Genomic DNA, 14,085 nt, shown 5'->3' with positions numbered 1-14,085 from the left:
TTAGTAGCTGGAAAATGTGGCCTTGATGGTAGAAATAACACCAGAGATTCCATGATAGAATTTTACCAGACTAACGACTTACTCATTGCGTGAATTTTTTTTTTTTTTAACAATATAAATGGCATTTCTACACGTGGACCTCCCTGGATTGAATACACAGGTGTCAGGTTGACTGCATCTGTGGAAGGAGATGAGGGAGCAACTCAACAGCTTCAGTCAGAAAAAGGCCAGGGCCTGACTGCAGTGCAGACCATCACTTGCTCATGTGCAAGTTCAAGTAGAAGCTGTAGAAAATTAAAACAAGTCCGCGAGAGCCAGATTATGACGTTGATTATCTCCCACCTGAATTTATAGACCATCTCAGGAATGGATTTGATGCATTGAATGCTAATGACCCAAGATGAGATGAGTTATGAGGACATCATACACAAAGAAAGCGAAAGGTCATTAAAAAGACAGGAAGGAAAGAAAACAGAAAAATGGATGTCAGAAGAAACTTTGAAACTTGCTCTTGAACGTAGAGTAGCTAAAGAAAGTGGAACAAATGCTGAAATTTTAAAAGAGCTGAACAGATTTCAAATGGCCACTCAAGTAGACAAAATAAAATATTATAGTGAATGTTCAGAGCCTTGGAGTTAGAGACTAAAGAGAAGAACATGCTTGGCATTTGTGTAGATGAGAGAACCGGAGGGCAGGTTCAGGCGAGGGTTTCATGGGCAAAATACTGAACAACGCAGGAGGCATCCAAACAGGAGGGAAGGAATACATGGAATCACTGTACCAAAGCAATTGGTTGATGTTCAGCCATTTCAGGAGGTAGCATATGATCAAGAACTGATGGTAACAAAGGAAGACGTTTAAGCTGCACTGAAGGTGTTGGTAAAAAACAAGGCCCCGGGAGTTGACGGAATACCAGTTGAGGTGTTTCCACAGATGGGTGTAACACTAGAAATGCTGATTTGTCTATGCAAAAAAAATTAGAAGACTGCCACCTGGCCAACCAATTGGAAGAGATCTATGTTTCCAAAAAAAAGGTGTTCATTCCAGAAAATAGGCTATCCAAGCGAATGTGTAAGTTACTGAACGGTATCACTGACATCCCACACAAGTGCAGTCGTGCTGAGGATAATTCAAACATGCTCGCAGCAGTGCACGGACCGGGAACTGCCAAACTTCAAGTCTGAATGTCGCCTCTACTGTGGAATGCCAGAAGAGCAAAGACATGGGTCCTGGAAGCAGTACAGCCAGAATGCCCCATGGAAACAAGGGTGGTGGGACTTTATCTCACGTGCTTTGGTCGTGTTTTCCGGAGGGACCCGTCTCTGGAGGAGGACGTCATGCCTGCTAAAGTAGAGGGTTGGCCCGAAGGAAGACGATGCTCAGTGAGCTGCCTTGCCCAGTGGCTTGAGTGATGGGCTCAAACATTGCAGCTGTTGTGAGGCCGGTACAGAACTGGTAGCGTCGCATTGTGTCCGTGGGGTCGCTAAGAGCTGCAACCAACTCGATGGCATGGAGAACGGTAACAAGTTGTTTGTCAAAACTTGGACTATTTCTTAAAGTTGGTGCATCCTATTTTATAAGTTACAAGTCAGTGATGTTAGTTTTAAAAGTGAAACCAAGGGAACAAAAGGAAACCTCCGGCCCTTGGGTTGGGCTCTTGACGGCCGCATTGTGCTGCTTTTGAATCCAGGTCGGTGTTGGGACTGCAGCTGCCCTCGAGCCCAGGCGTCTTCGGGGTCGAAGTGGGTGTGCACAAGTGACTGTTGTTAACGTGTGTGCATCAGTGCCCACCGCCCATCTGTCCGTCTGTCCTCCTTTGGTGGCTTACGTGTTGCTCTGAGGGTGCAGGCTATGCCACCAGTATTTCAGATACCAGCAGCGTCACCAGAGTGGACAGGTTCAGTGGGGCTTCCGACTAAGACAGACGTGGAGGAAGGATGAGCCCATCTACTTCTGAAAAACTGGGCACTGAAAACCTTATGAGTAACAGTGAGACCTGGAAATAATGCTGGAAAACTTTATGAAGAGCCGGGAGCGTTGTCCAGCATGGCGAGGCCTGTGAAGCTGGTGCAAGACGGGGCAGTGTTTTGTTCTGTCGTTCGTGGGGTCGCCATGCGTCGGAGCCAGCGTGATTGTACCTAACAGCAGCAATATCAATACATGAATTTGGTGGTGTGGTGGTTAAGGTATTGGGCTACTAACAGAAAGGTCAGTGGTTCAAATCTACCAGCCTGTCCATGGAAGAGAGATGAGGCAGTCTGCTTCTGTAAAGATTTACAGCCTTGGAAACCCAATGGGATTACTGTGAGTCGGAATGGACTCGATGGCAGTGAGTCTGATTCAGTTTGGTTTATGTCAATTTATACACACAGTAGGTGTTCATAGTGTGTGTGTGTGTGTGTGTGTGTGTGTGTGAGTGTATCTGTCTGTATACAGATACATAGACAGAGATAGATGCTTTATGGCACCATGCCTAAATGGCCTGATACTAACCGAAAGGGCGGCTCTCTGGCAGAAAGATGTGGCAATGAACTTCTGTAAAGATTTGCAGCCTTCAGAACCCTGTGTGGCAGTTGTACTGTGCCATATAGGTTCCCTATGACTCAGAGCAGACTTGATGGCACACATACATATGTATGTATATTTGTGTATATACCTGTGTGCTCACACAGTCGACTCTTATACAACACATAGGTTAGGGGTACCAACTCCCCATGCAGTAAAAAAAATCTGTGTATAACTTCTGACTCCCCCAAACCTTAACTACTAACAGCTGTCTGCTGACCAGAAACATCACTGAGAACATGAACAGTGGATGGGCACAGTTCTTGCAGGACAGGCGTTGGATTTTCACTGAGGACACTCACTCTCACACGCACACACACACTCACACACACACAACAGGTGAGTGTGTTAACTGCTCGGCATGATGGGGGTTTACTGCTGACTGAGTGGACGTGGGTCATCGTGGATGTCTTCATCCTCACCGTCTTCATGTTTAGTAGGCTGAGGAGGAGGAGGAAGAGGAGGGGCTGGCCGTGCTGTCTGGGGGGGTGCAGAGGTGGAAGGGAAGGCGGGGGGGGGCAGCACACTCGGTGTGATTTAAGGAAACAGACTGTGACGCCTGCCTGACTTCCTTGCTTTTTCATTTTCTTACAAATGTTCCTCTACAGCACCAACCCCTCTTCCACCGTTTGCTTTGGAGTCAATGCCTGTATCACAGAAGGGCCATGTCTTCAAAGAACTGAGAAGCGTCTAGAATGATCGGCAGCTTCTGCCGGACGGTCTCCTGTGGGTGGGTTTGCTGGCACTGCTGCTTTTCCGTCGTCCTCTCCAGTGTCTGGCCCGGGTTCGGAAGGCCTCACCTCCATCACGTCATTTATTCCTCTAGTGTGGTGCCTGTTAGTGCCTGAATTTCTTCAAGATCCCGATCTTGGAGAAAAGGTGTGGATAAGAGGACCTGCACAGCTCAGGTCTGTGGGGTCAGCTATAGATGTCGGATTTTTTTGATCATGAAACCGTACAGAACTGTGAACTTCCGTGGTGTCTGAGGCCCTTGGGACATATGTTGGCTTTTTTGGATCATAAAACCGTACAGAATTGTGAACTTCTGTGATGTCTGAGGCCCTTGGGACGTGGGCTTGTTCCGTCTGCACGTGCTGCTCTAGCAGCGTGTTGAGGGCACCCGACGGTGGCTCCGCCTGGTCCTGTGTGGCCGCGGAAAGGTTGATGGTCAGTGGAGGCTGCGAATGCCCTGGGCCTGGGCCCTGCTTGTGGCCCCGGGGGCTCACTGCTCTGTGTCCGTTCCTTTTACCCAGCTCCTTTCCGCTGCCCTCGTGGAATTCCAGAGCACAAAGCTGCTTCCAGAGTTTTGCAGTGAGACTGTAAGTAGAGCCTGCGAGACTCAGCAGTGACCAGGGGCCCTTCATGTTCTCTTTTTCACAGGGCTACCTTCCGGCCAACGTCGACCGCAGACCGGCCACTCTGCGCAGAAAGCAGAAGGAATACTTTGCTTTCATTGAGCACTACTACGACTCCCGGAATGACGACGTCCACCAGGACACCTACAGACAGGTGCGGGGCCTTTCTCCTTCTCATCTGCTCCTTCAGAGACTTGGGTCTGGGGCACCGGGCAGGAGGGCGTGCTAGTCAACATGTCGCCCACGGGCCGGGGGTTCACATCCCTGATGGGTCTTCAGGTTCATCCCCATGGGCCGGTGGGTTCATGTCCCAGACAGTTCTGTGGGTTCATGTCCCGACGGGTCCGCGGGTTCACGTCCCTGATGGGTCGTCAGGTTCATCCCCATGGGCCGGTGGGTTCATGTCCCAGACAGTTCTGTGGGTTCACGTCCCGACGGGTCAGCGGGTTCACGTCCCTGATGGGTCGTCAGGTTCATCCCCATGAGCCAATGGGTTCATGTCCCAGACAGTTCTGTGGGTTCATGTCCTGACGGGTCAGCGGGTTCACGTCCCTGATGGGTCGGCAGGTTCACATCACTAATGTGTCGTTGGGCTCACATCCCCACAGGTCCTCGGGTTCAGTCCCCGATGGACTGGCAGGTTCATGTCCTGAACAGGTCTGTGGGTTCACATCCTGACAGGTCAGTGGATTCACGTCCCTAATGGGTCAGCGGGTTCACCTCCTGACGGGTCTGTCGGTTCATGTCCTGACAGGCCAGTGGCTTCATGGCTGTGACAGGTCGGTGGGTTCATGTTGCTGACGGGCTGGTGGGTTCACATTCCCACAGGTCTGTGGGTTCATGTTCCCTATGGGCTGGAGGGTTCACGTCCCGGACAGGTCCATGGGTGCATGTCCCGATGAGCCAGTGGGTTCATGTCCCCACAGGTTGGTGGGTTCACGTCCCCGACAAGTCGGCGGGTTCACATGCCAGCGGGCCTATGGGCTCGTTTTTTAACCTTTGCCAACAAACTGTGACTTTCCTCTAGTAGTAGCCCTGTGAGCCCTGTGCTTGTCTCCAGGACCTTACATAAAAACACAAAGCATGTTTTGATTGGCGTCATGGTTGTAGGAGATTCCCTTGGCGGCTGTGGAGCTGCCGGGCCATGTTGGTTTTGAGAGTCTTTTTAGGTGGGAGTGAGCAGAAGGCGTGAGTACCTATCTGAGGACAGGAGGGCTGTCCAGAAGGTCTAGGCCAGGCTGCTCCCTGGAGGAGACCTAGACAGGGGCTCCCCGGGCATCGGGGCGTGTGCTTTGTGGCATGGTTAGGGGCTGGGTAGAAGGGTGGGTGGTTTATCGTTTTGCTGCTGGGTTCAGTACATGGTGCATTTACAGTTTCTTGAGCAGTCAGCTGGTGGGCAGTGTGGGAAGTGGTTGATCTACTGCTCACAGTGGCTCCAGATTTGCCACCAGAGCAAGCTCTCCAGGGGCCCTGCCACTCTCCCTCTCCTCACAATATGTGAAGATTCATGACTTTGTGCTTAAGCAGAAGGTGGTTCTTGGTTGGAGGCTCTGCCACGTGTTTGCGGGAGGAGGGTTTGAGGAGGGAAGAGCTCCCTTGGAAAGTTGACTCTTGATGAAGGAGTGGTAGGTAGTGTTTCCTGCCTCAAGGGCGGATGTCCACATATTTCCATCCACTTGGGACAGATCTGAGGCAGTCTCTCCCCTGACGCAGATGAAGGAGGTTCCATGCCAGGCAGGTTCTTGGGGGGTGTCCCCCTCAGGTGAGCAGCCATCAAGTACCCCCAACCCCTGACTCATGGTGCCCCCCACCAGCTGGGCTGTTGTGGCCCTAAACAGAGGGCATGGAGGCCCCTCCTCCAGCCTCACAAGGGGGACAGAGAGGGGTCAACAGCATCAGCCCGAGGCCGGTTCCTGTGAGGCAACAGTCAGACATGCTGCCCACCTCCAGCCTTCTTGCTGACTCTGACATCAGCCGTCTGTCCCACGGCACTCACTACTGCTCTGCTCGTTCAGTGACTTGTTGCAACGGCCACACACAACTCACAGATGATCCTCATGGTTGTGGGGTTTATTAGGGAAGAAACAGGCTGTACCTCAGGTTCCAGACCTTGATCAGGACAGTCTCCCCTCAGCCATGCTTGCAGGTATGCCCCTCTGGCCCTCCGCCTCCCTGCGTGGGCCGTGCACCTGCTCTGCAGGAGGTGCACCGCGTCCTGGTACCCTCCTGCCCGCAGGCACTCAGCTCTCTTGCCTCTTGGGCGGGCGAGCCGCTGCTGCGTCTCGTGCTGGCCTCTCCGTTCTGTCACTGCTGCTGCTGCCACCCACCTCTCTGCCGTCTCACTGCAGGGATCTCGGTCCAAGGACACGGTCCCCTCTTGGCTGCTCTCTGTCTTGATGGTCGTGAGGTCCCTGGTTTCCACCTCTGAGAGGACTCGTTTCAACCTCGTGAGGTGACAGAACTGACCAGTCCCCACATTAGAGTTCTATGGTCCATCCGCATAAGGGTACCACGTACCTTGTTTACATTGTCCACAAGCTGCCCACTCCCCGTGGTGGGCATAAGCATCTTACATTTGCGTGGTTCCAAGAGTCATCTGGTGGGAGTCACAATGACCTTGGCTGGAAGGACAAGACCAAATCATTCACTATGTGACAGGCCCACAGGGTTCCCATTGGCTGATTTCTGGTGGTGTAGTGCCTAAGGGACTTGACTGCTAACCAGAAGGCTGGTGGTTCAAACCCACCAGCCACTCCTCGGAAGGAAGGTTGGGCAATCTACTTCTGTAGTGATGCCACCTCAGAAACCCAAGGAGGGGTTGCTAGGAGTTGGATTGACTTGCCGGCAGTGAGTTTGGTTTTGGATTTTTTTCATTTCAGCAAGTCGCTCACCAGGCCTTTCTTCCTAGCTCCTCCTTGTAGACAGGGGGGAATGTGGACTTGTTTCGGGTGGCAGAGGTAGGCAGTGAGAAGGCTGGGACGGGTTCCTCCACCCGTTTGGGCAGGGCCATCTCTGCTCTGGCCCTTGTTGCCTACGGTGGCGTGTGACCTGCTGGCTCCAGCCCACATGGGACTGATGAGAGATACAGATTGCGTGATGTGGGTTCGGGAAGTGAGGCCGGTTGCCGTTGAGGTGGTCCTGACTGATGGAGATGCCGTGCCCAGCCCTGTGCCAGCCCCGTGACCCAGAGCCTCTTGCAGGGAGGGTGAGTGTTCTACTGGGGAGCCCCAGTGCCCCAGGGAAAGACCAGATAACTTCTCTTTCCTCCACTCGCTAGTTCTAGGGGCAGATACACCGAATACTGTATTGCACACGGCCTTGATGTGCTTCCATTGAGAAACAGGCTTCTAAAGGCAGATGGGAGCAGGGGCCTGCCTGCAAGGTCTCCCAGCTCTGCTGGCCTGGATTGAAGGGAAGTTTAATTAAGGACAGGTTGTGTACATATTGGTTCAGTTGCTATCATAGGTAATAAAAACTTCCATAGTATTGAGAATTCCCAGAGACTCCTGGGAAGCAGTGCTGTGGCCCCACCTCCTGCCGCCTCCCCACTGGGGTGATAGCTTTGCTGCAGCCCCACAGGTTTCTATGTGAATTAGAACCTGAAGAATTTACGTGTTGCCCTCTTTGCACTTGGGGTGCCATATGTCACAGGCACACACTTGTCTGGCTAGTGCCACACTATTGAGGCAGAGCTGCCCGACTTTGGCCTTGAGTTACTGCCTGCTCTGTGAATCCCATGTGGGACCCCGAGAGCAGGTGCACACGCTCTCCCACCCCCGGCAGCAACAGGAGGTGGGGCCACAGTGAGGTTCCCCCTTAGTCTTTGTTTTGACCTCACTTGATGGTCAAGTGTGGGCTGTTCTGCTGAAGTCACTTGAGCAGTGCCCAGGGCCGCACCCCTAAACACTCCATGCACCATAGCCCGCTCTGCCCTGCCCCGCCCTCCTCTCCCCGCTCCCCCTTTTCCCTCCCCTCCCCATCCCTTCCTCTCCCCCCTTCTCCTCCCTTCATCCTTCCCTCTCCTGTCTCCCCTCTCCCCTGGCCTCTCCCTCCTCCCTCCCTATTTAAACATCCCTGCGTGCCTGTTCCCTGAGCCCCTGTGGGCCCTTGGCAGTGTTGAGGCTTTGGTCCCGAAGCTCACATCAGACAGGGACAAGCAGCAGTCAGCCGTCAGTGGTGGGGATTTCTAGATGCTTCCCTTAAATGTGGCCTGGATTCCCGAGGACTGCCAGGTGGAGAGAAATGTGGCCTGTGTTCCAGGAAGGAGCTGTGGTGGCTGAGAGCTTGGTCCCTGCTGTGCTCGAGCCGCTTCGTGTCAGAGGCTGAAAATCACTGTTGACTAACTGCTGTGGACCGTGTTCTACAAGCCAAGGGGCTCTGTGCTCACCATGCAGTGCACTGTGTCGGGGACATGGCCAGCCAGCCTGATGGCCTAGATCAGGTGACCCATGTGGGTTGGACAGTCCTGGTGCACTGGGTCAGGGGACATGGCCTGCGAGCCCAATGGCCAGACCAGGCGACCTCATGCAGGCCTCGAGTGTCTCCCTCAGAGGATATAGGAGAAAACAGAGAATTGGTGTCTCTAGAGGGAGTGCGGGCTGCGATCCACAGCCCTTCCCTGCCGTCACCTCGTGTTGCCATTTAATCACGATGCCGCATACCGTCTGTAACTTTAAAGTGACTTTCCCTTTGTCCTGCCTCTGCAGATCCACATAGACATCCCTCGCATGAGTCCGGAGGCTTTAATACTTCAACCCAAAGTGACGGAGGTGAGAGCCAGCTTGGGAGACTGCGGCGGGGTGTTCCCTTTGTGGGGCGTGCATGCTGAGGCTGCACTGATGGGTCGTCAGGCCCGGGGCAGGCGCGGGGCTGTACTGGCGAGGTGGCTCTGTGCACGTAATACCCGGCAGCAGTCAGCAGGTACTCTTCAGGTGTTTATTATGAGCAGTGAGATGTATGCAGGAGTCTGTGCGGTGCGTGTGTGCGTGCACGCATGTGTGTGTGCGATACACTCCCAGACCCCCCGCCCCGTTTATAAAGCCGACCCCCCAGTGCTGCCCAGCTGCACACATCGGCTGTAACTGTTGAAGCTGCTCCTGTGTCTCTGTCTCTTTTATTCTTTCCAGTTTAACGTTATTGCTGTCAACTAGGCATGATATAAGCTTTGCCACTCTAAGCGTGCAGTTCCACAACATCATCTGCATCCACGCCGTGCACCCATGGCCACTGCCTCTCTCCAGAATGTTTTGTTTCTGTGTTCTCATCCCTGGCCTGCAGCTCTCTCGTTAGAGAGAGGACCGCTCTGGAGTTTTGTGCTCATGCCCGCTGGCCGCTCTTTGTGGCTCTGCTGCATGTCCCGAGGTGCTCGTTAACTGGCGTGGGGTAGATTTTGCCTCTTTGGAATTGTGCTGCTCTCTGTGTAGTCTGGTCTCTGTGACTTGCTTTTTTCTCCCCATGTTGTTTTCTGAGATTCAGCTAATCCGTTGTGTTTGGTTGTGTAACAGTCCATTGCTTAAATATTCCACACTTTCTCTTTTCTCCTGTTGATGGGCATTTGATTTTTCTTTAGTGTTTTGCTATTAGGAAAGTGTCACCAAGAATGTTTAGGTTCATGTGTGCAGGTCCCCGTGGGCAAGAATTTCTCTAGGGCACGTATGTAGAAGTAGACTCTAGGGCACAGGAGCTCTGGTGGTGCAGTGCGTAAGGCATTTGCCTGTTAACCAAAAGGTCAGTGGTTCAAGCTCATTAGCCACTCCATGGAAGAAAGGTGAGACAGTCTGCTTCCATAAAGATTTACAGCCTTGGAAACCCAGTGGGGGCCACTGTGGGTTGGCATTAACTCATGGCAGTGAGTTTGGTTTTTCGTTTGGAGAAGCCCAAGCAGCAATGAAGACATTGGTGAAAAACAAGCTCCAGGAATGATGGAATAGCAGCTGAGATGTTTCAACAAATGAATGCTGTGCTGGAAGCCCTCATTTGTCTGTGCCAAGAAATGTGGGAGACAGCCACCAGGCCAACCGACTGGAAGAGATTGGTATCTGTGTCCATTGGAAAGAAAGGTGATCCCACAGAATGCAGAAATTATCGAACAGTATCGTTACTGTCACATGCAAATAAAGTTTTGGTGAAGATAATTAAAAAACAAATGCAGCAGTACATTGACAGAAAGCTGCCAGGAGTTCAAGCTCGATTCAGAAGAGGACAGGAAACGTTGCTGATGTGTGATGGACCTTAACTGAAAGCAGGGAATACCACAAAGGTGTTTACTTGTGTTTTACTGACTCTGCAAAGGCACTCACTGTGGGTCATCACAAATTGTGGATAACATCGCAAAGAGTGGGAATTCCAGGACACTTACTTGTGCTCATGAGGAAACCGTACACAGACCAAAAGGCTGTCTCTCATTCAAACAGAACAAGGGGACACTGCATGGTTTAAAATGAGGAAAGGTGTGTGTCAGGGTTGTATCCTCTCACTATACTTACTCGATCTGCATGCTGAGCAAATAATCTGAGAAGCTGGACTGTATGAAGAAGAACGTGGCATCAGGATTGGAGGAAGACTCATTAACAACCTGAAATATGCAGATGACACAACCTTGCTTGCTGAAAGATGACTTGAAGCACTTACTGAATATCAAAGAGTACAGTCTTCAGTATGGATTACACTTCAACATAAAGGAAACAAAAATCCTCACAACTGGACCAATAAGCAACATTCTGATAAATAGAGAAAAGACTGAAGTTGTCAAGGGTTCAATTTCATTTGGATCCACAATCAACACCCATGGAAGTAGCAGTCAGGAAATCAAATTGTGTATTACGTTGGGCAAATCTGTTGAAAAAGACCTCTTTAATGTGTTTAAAAAGCAAAGGTGTCATTTGGAAGACTAAGGTGTGCCTGAGCCAATCCATGATATTTTCAGTTGTCTCATACACATATGAAAGCTGTCGCCACACAATGAGTAAGGAAAACCAAAGTGTTAATGCCTTTGAGTTACAGTGTTTGCAGAGAATAGTGAATGTACCATGGACTGCCACAGGAGCTCTGGTGGCCATAGTGGTTAAAGCATGTGGCTGCTAACCGAAAGGTCAGTGGTTTGAATCCACCAGCCACTATGCGAGAGAAAGATGAGACAGTTTGACAGCCTTGGAGACTCTAGGGAACAGTTCTACTCTGTCCTCAAGGGTTGCTATGAGTCGGAATTGACTCAGTGGCAGTGAGGGTTTTTTTTTTTTTTTTGTATTAACTACCAGAACAACAAACAAATCTGTCTTGGAAGAGGTACAGCCAGAATGCTCCTTTGAAGCAAGGATGGCGAGACGTTGTCTCCTTACCTTTAATACATTATCAGGAGGGACCAGTCCCTGGAGAAGGACATCGTGCGTGGGGAAGTAGAGGGTCAACAAAAGTGAGGGAGACCCTCAACGTGACGGACTGACGCAGTGGCTGCAGCGGTGAACCCACACACGGCAGCAGTCGCGAGGGCGGCACAGGACTGGGCACGGCCTTGTTCTCTTGACACTGAGCCACTGTGAATCGCAGCCAACCTGACGGCCCGGGACAACAGCAACAACAGAACGGCCGCGTGATGGCCTTGGTAGCTAAGGCGTAGAGTTCTCCCCTCCTGGGTGAGAGACCCAGGTTCGATTCCCGACCAGCGTCCCTCATGCCAAGCTGCCACCCACCTGTCAGGGGAGGCTGGCATGTGTCTGTGATGCTCAGCAGGCTTCCACGCTACCTCTGTGACACCTGAACAGGAATCAGCCGGCAAAGACCCTGTGGGTCTCAGTGGCCCTCCACAGCTGGTCATGGGGATGGCATAGGACTGGCTGTGTTTTGTTCTGTTGTGTGTAGGGTGTCCGTGAGTTTGGTGGACTTGGTGGCAGCTAACAATGGCGATGAAACAACTTACACATCACAAGGGCGTTCTCCCATATTTTCATCAAAACTTTAAGATTTTGCCTCTCACACCTGAGTGTCGAGCGCCTCTGTTGTTGATGGCTGTGTGTTGTGTGATGTGGGACCCTAGGCTGTTTCCTCATGTGACAGCCTTCCTCCCTCACCCTATTGGCTCCTTGTGGTCTCCACACACTTGGAATACCACTTCCATGTTCTGCCATTTTCTCGTCTGCATAGATTTGCATTTGTGTCCTTGACTTTGTCCACTGTTCAGGTTACCTTCCCTTGATGCTTATTCTGCTGACAACTTTGCTTTGGAACAAGTCTGTTATATGTCTGGTAGAAGTCCCCCCTCCACACTCATGGGGTGGTCTTAGCCCTTTGCTCTTCCCTGGCATTTGCTTGGCTTGTCTTTGGCATTTAAGGCATGTTTGAATTATGGGTGGAACAGTCCTTGGTGTAGGTCAGGGTGGAGAAGTGACGCCTTTTGGTTTTAGTCTTCTTTTGAGTGAGCACGCCCTCTCTCCCTCTTTTAGGCCAGTTTCAATGTCTTTCACTGATGTTTAGAGCTTTCTCCAGGAAAGGTCTTGGGTATGTTTTATTAGCTTTATTCTTTATCATATATTTTTTGTTTTTATTGTAAATGGTATCTCTTTAAAAGGGAATTTCTTGCTGCTCGAAGTGTTTCGTTTTGCACTGAGTCCTCCAGAACGCACTCTTGAACTTGGGCACCTCTTGTCTGTGCAGTTAGTGTGTTAAAAAATCACCTGGGATTTTAGTTAAAGCAGAAGTACTTGGAGCTGGCAGAACACAAAGAGGGATGAGCTTTCCACGCAGGTAGTCACCATGAGACCCTGCTCTGTGCTTGTCCTTTTCGGTAATTGTGCACCTTCTGGCTGGAAAACAAGAGGTAACGTCTTATAACCTCCTCTTTTGATTTATCCTTTCATGAAAAATAGAGTCTCCTCCAAGACCTTCGGTTTGTGTTTTACTTTTCCCACCGTGTGATAGATTCCTTGGAGAGTGCACGCTCAGGAGCGTTGGCTTTGGAGAGTTGATCTGCAGTGACTCCCGGGTGACCTGCTCTGTCTGGGGGAGCTCGGGCTTGGTCCGGTCACTTTGAACACACCTGCTCCGGCAGTGGGTCCAACGCAGTTTCCCACTCAGCCCTCCTGGGCGCCTCCTGGAGATGGAACATCTCCCAGGCTGCAGGCTCAGCCAGGTGACAAAACTGAAAAGAAAGCAGTCAGCTTCCGGGGCAGAGGGGGGCTCGTGCTGGCTGGTCAGGTGTGACCGGTGGGCCATCGGAGCACAGCCTGGTGTGTGAGGAGATTCAGTGATGAGCAAGGGCTGTAGGAAAGTGTGGAAGTGTTGGGCTTGGGTTGGCCAGTTGGCAAGATGAGGTCAGGCTTTCTGGCATTGTCGGGTTGTCTGTTGGCTGTGACTGCTGGTCACTAACAGGAGTGGCCTCCCACGGTCACTGTCTCACTGTCCTGTGTCCGCGGTCATAGCAGGGACGCCGACTCCTAGGTAGCCGCTCCTCTCTGCCGGGCTTCAACCTCTTAGTGCAAGTTGGCTGCTCTGGCCCTTTTCATCACATTTGCAGTCCCACCAGCAGGAGCAGTAAGAAATGGTGTAAGGAGTTCTGGTGGCACAGTGCCTAAGGCATTTGGCTGCTAACCAGAAGGTTGGCGGTTCAAACCCAAGAAGGGTTTTGGAAGGAAGATCTACTTCTGTAAAGATTTACTACCTTTGAAACCCAGTGGGGGTTGCTATGAGTTGGAATCGACTCAATGGCAGTGGATTTGGTTTGATCTGAGAGAAAGGCGTGCCCCCTCCCTCTAAAGATGTACCCTAAAAGTTGCTCATAGCTTCTGCTTATATCTTATTGGCTAGAACTTAGTCACATGGTTCCAGTTAGATGAATTTGGCTTGAGTCTCCTCCTCTGTGGACGTGATACAGTTCTCATTTATTTAGGAGTGGGAAGGCAGAGCTGTGGGTAGCATGAAGTGGGGGGTCAGAACTGACACCCCTGAATATTGCTGTGTCTAGAACAGTACCCCTCCCCTAACAAAACACCACCAGCCCACTCAGAATTTGGGGACTTCCGTTCAGCAGAGCTATATGCGTGTTTGTGGTCTTGTTGACCTTTTGTGTTAAGTCCTTTGGTAATTTATCTTGGTTTCTCTTCTTTCATTTTACCTTATTCTCTTGTATTTCAGGGACAAAGCATCTTAGGTTAAATACTTGCTTTTTTTTTTT

General features: G+C 51.2%; 1 protein-coding gene across 1 annotated transcript in view; it reads left to right on the top strand.

Moving 5' to 3' along the window:
• Nucleotides 1-14,085, top strand: part of TBC1D22A (TBC1 domain family member 22A) — a 390,269-nt gene that overhangs the window by 134,074 nt on the left and 242,110 nt on the right. The window contains exons 6-7 of the mRNA XM_042783023.1: nucleotides 3,946-4,074; nucleotides 8,627-8,689. Of these exons, the coding sequence (XP_042638957.1) occupies nucleotides 3,946-4,074; nucleotides 8,627-8,689 (192 nt within the window). The remainder of the gene's footprint in view (nucleotides 1-3,945; nucleotides 4,075-8,626; nucleotides 8,690-14,085) is intronic.

The sequence above is a fragment of the Orycteropus afer genome, unplaced genomic scaffold, assembly GCF_000298275.1.
Source record: "Orycteropus afer afer isolate SDZICR_OR568_19922 unplaced genomic scaffold, OryAfe1.0 scaffold00587, whole genome shotgun sequence".
Classification (NCBI taxonomy): domain Eukaryota; kingdom Metazoa; phylum Chordata; class Mammalia; order Tubulidentata; family Orycteropodidae; genus Orycteropus; species Orycteropus afer.
The sequence above is the reverse complement of the archived record's forward strand: the minus strand, read 5'-3'. Positions and strand labels throughout refer to the sequence as shown.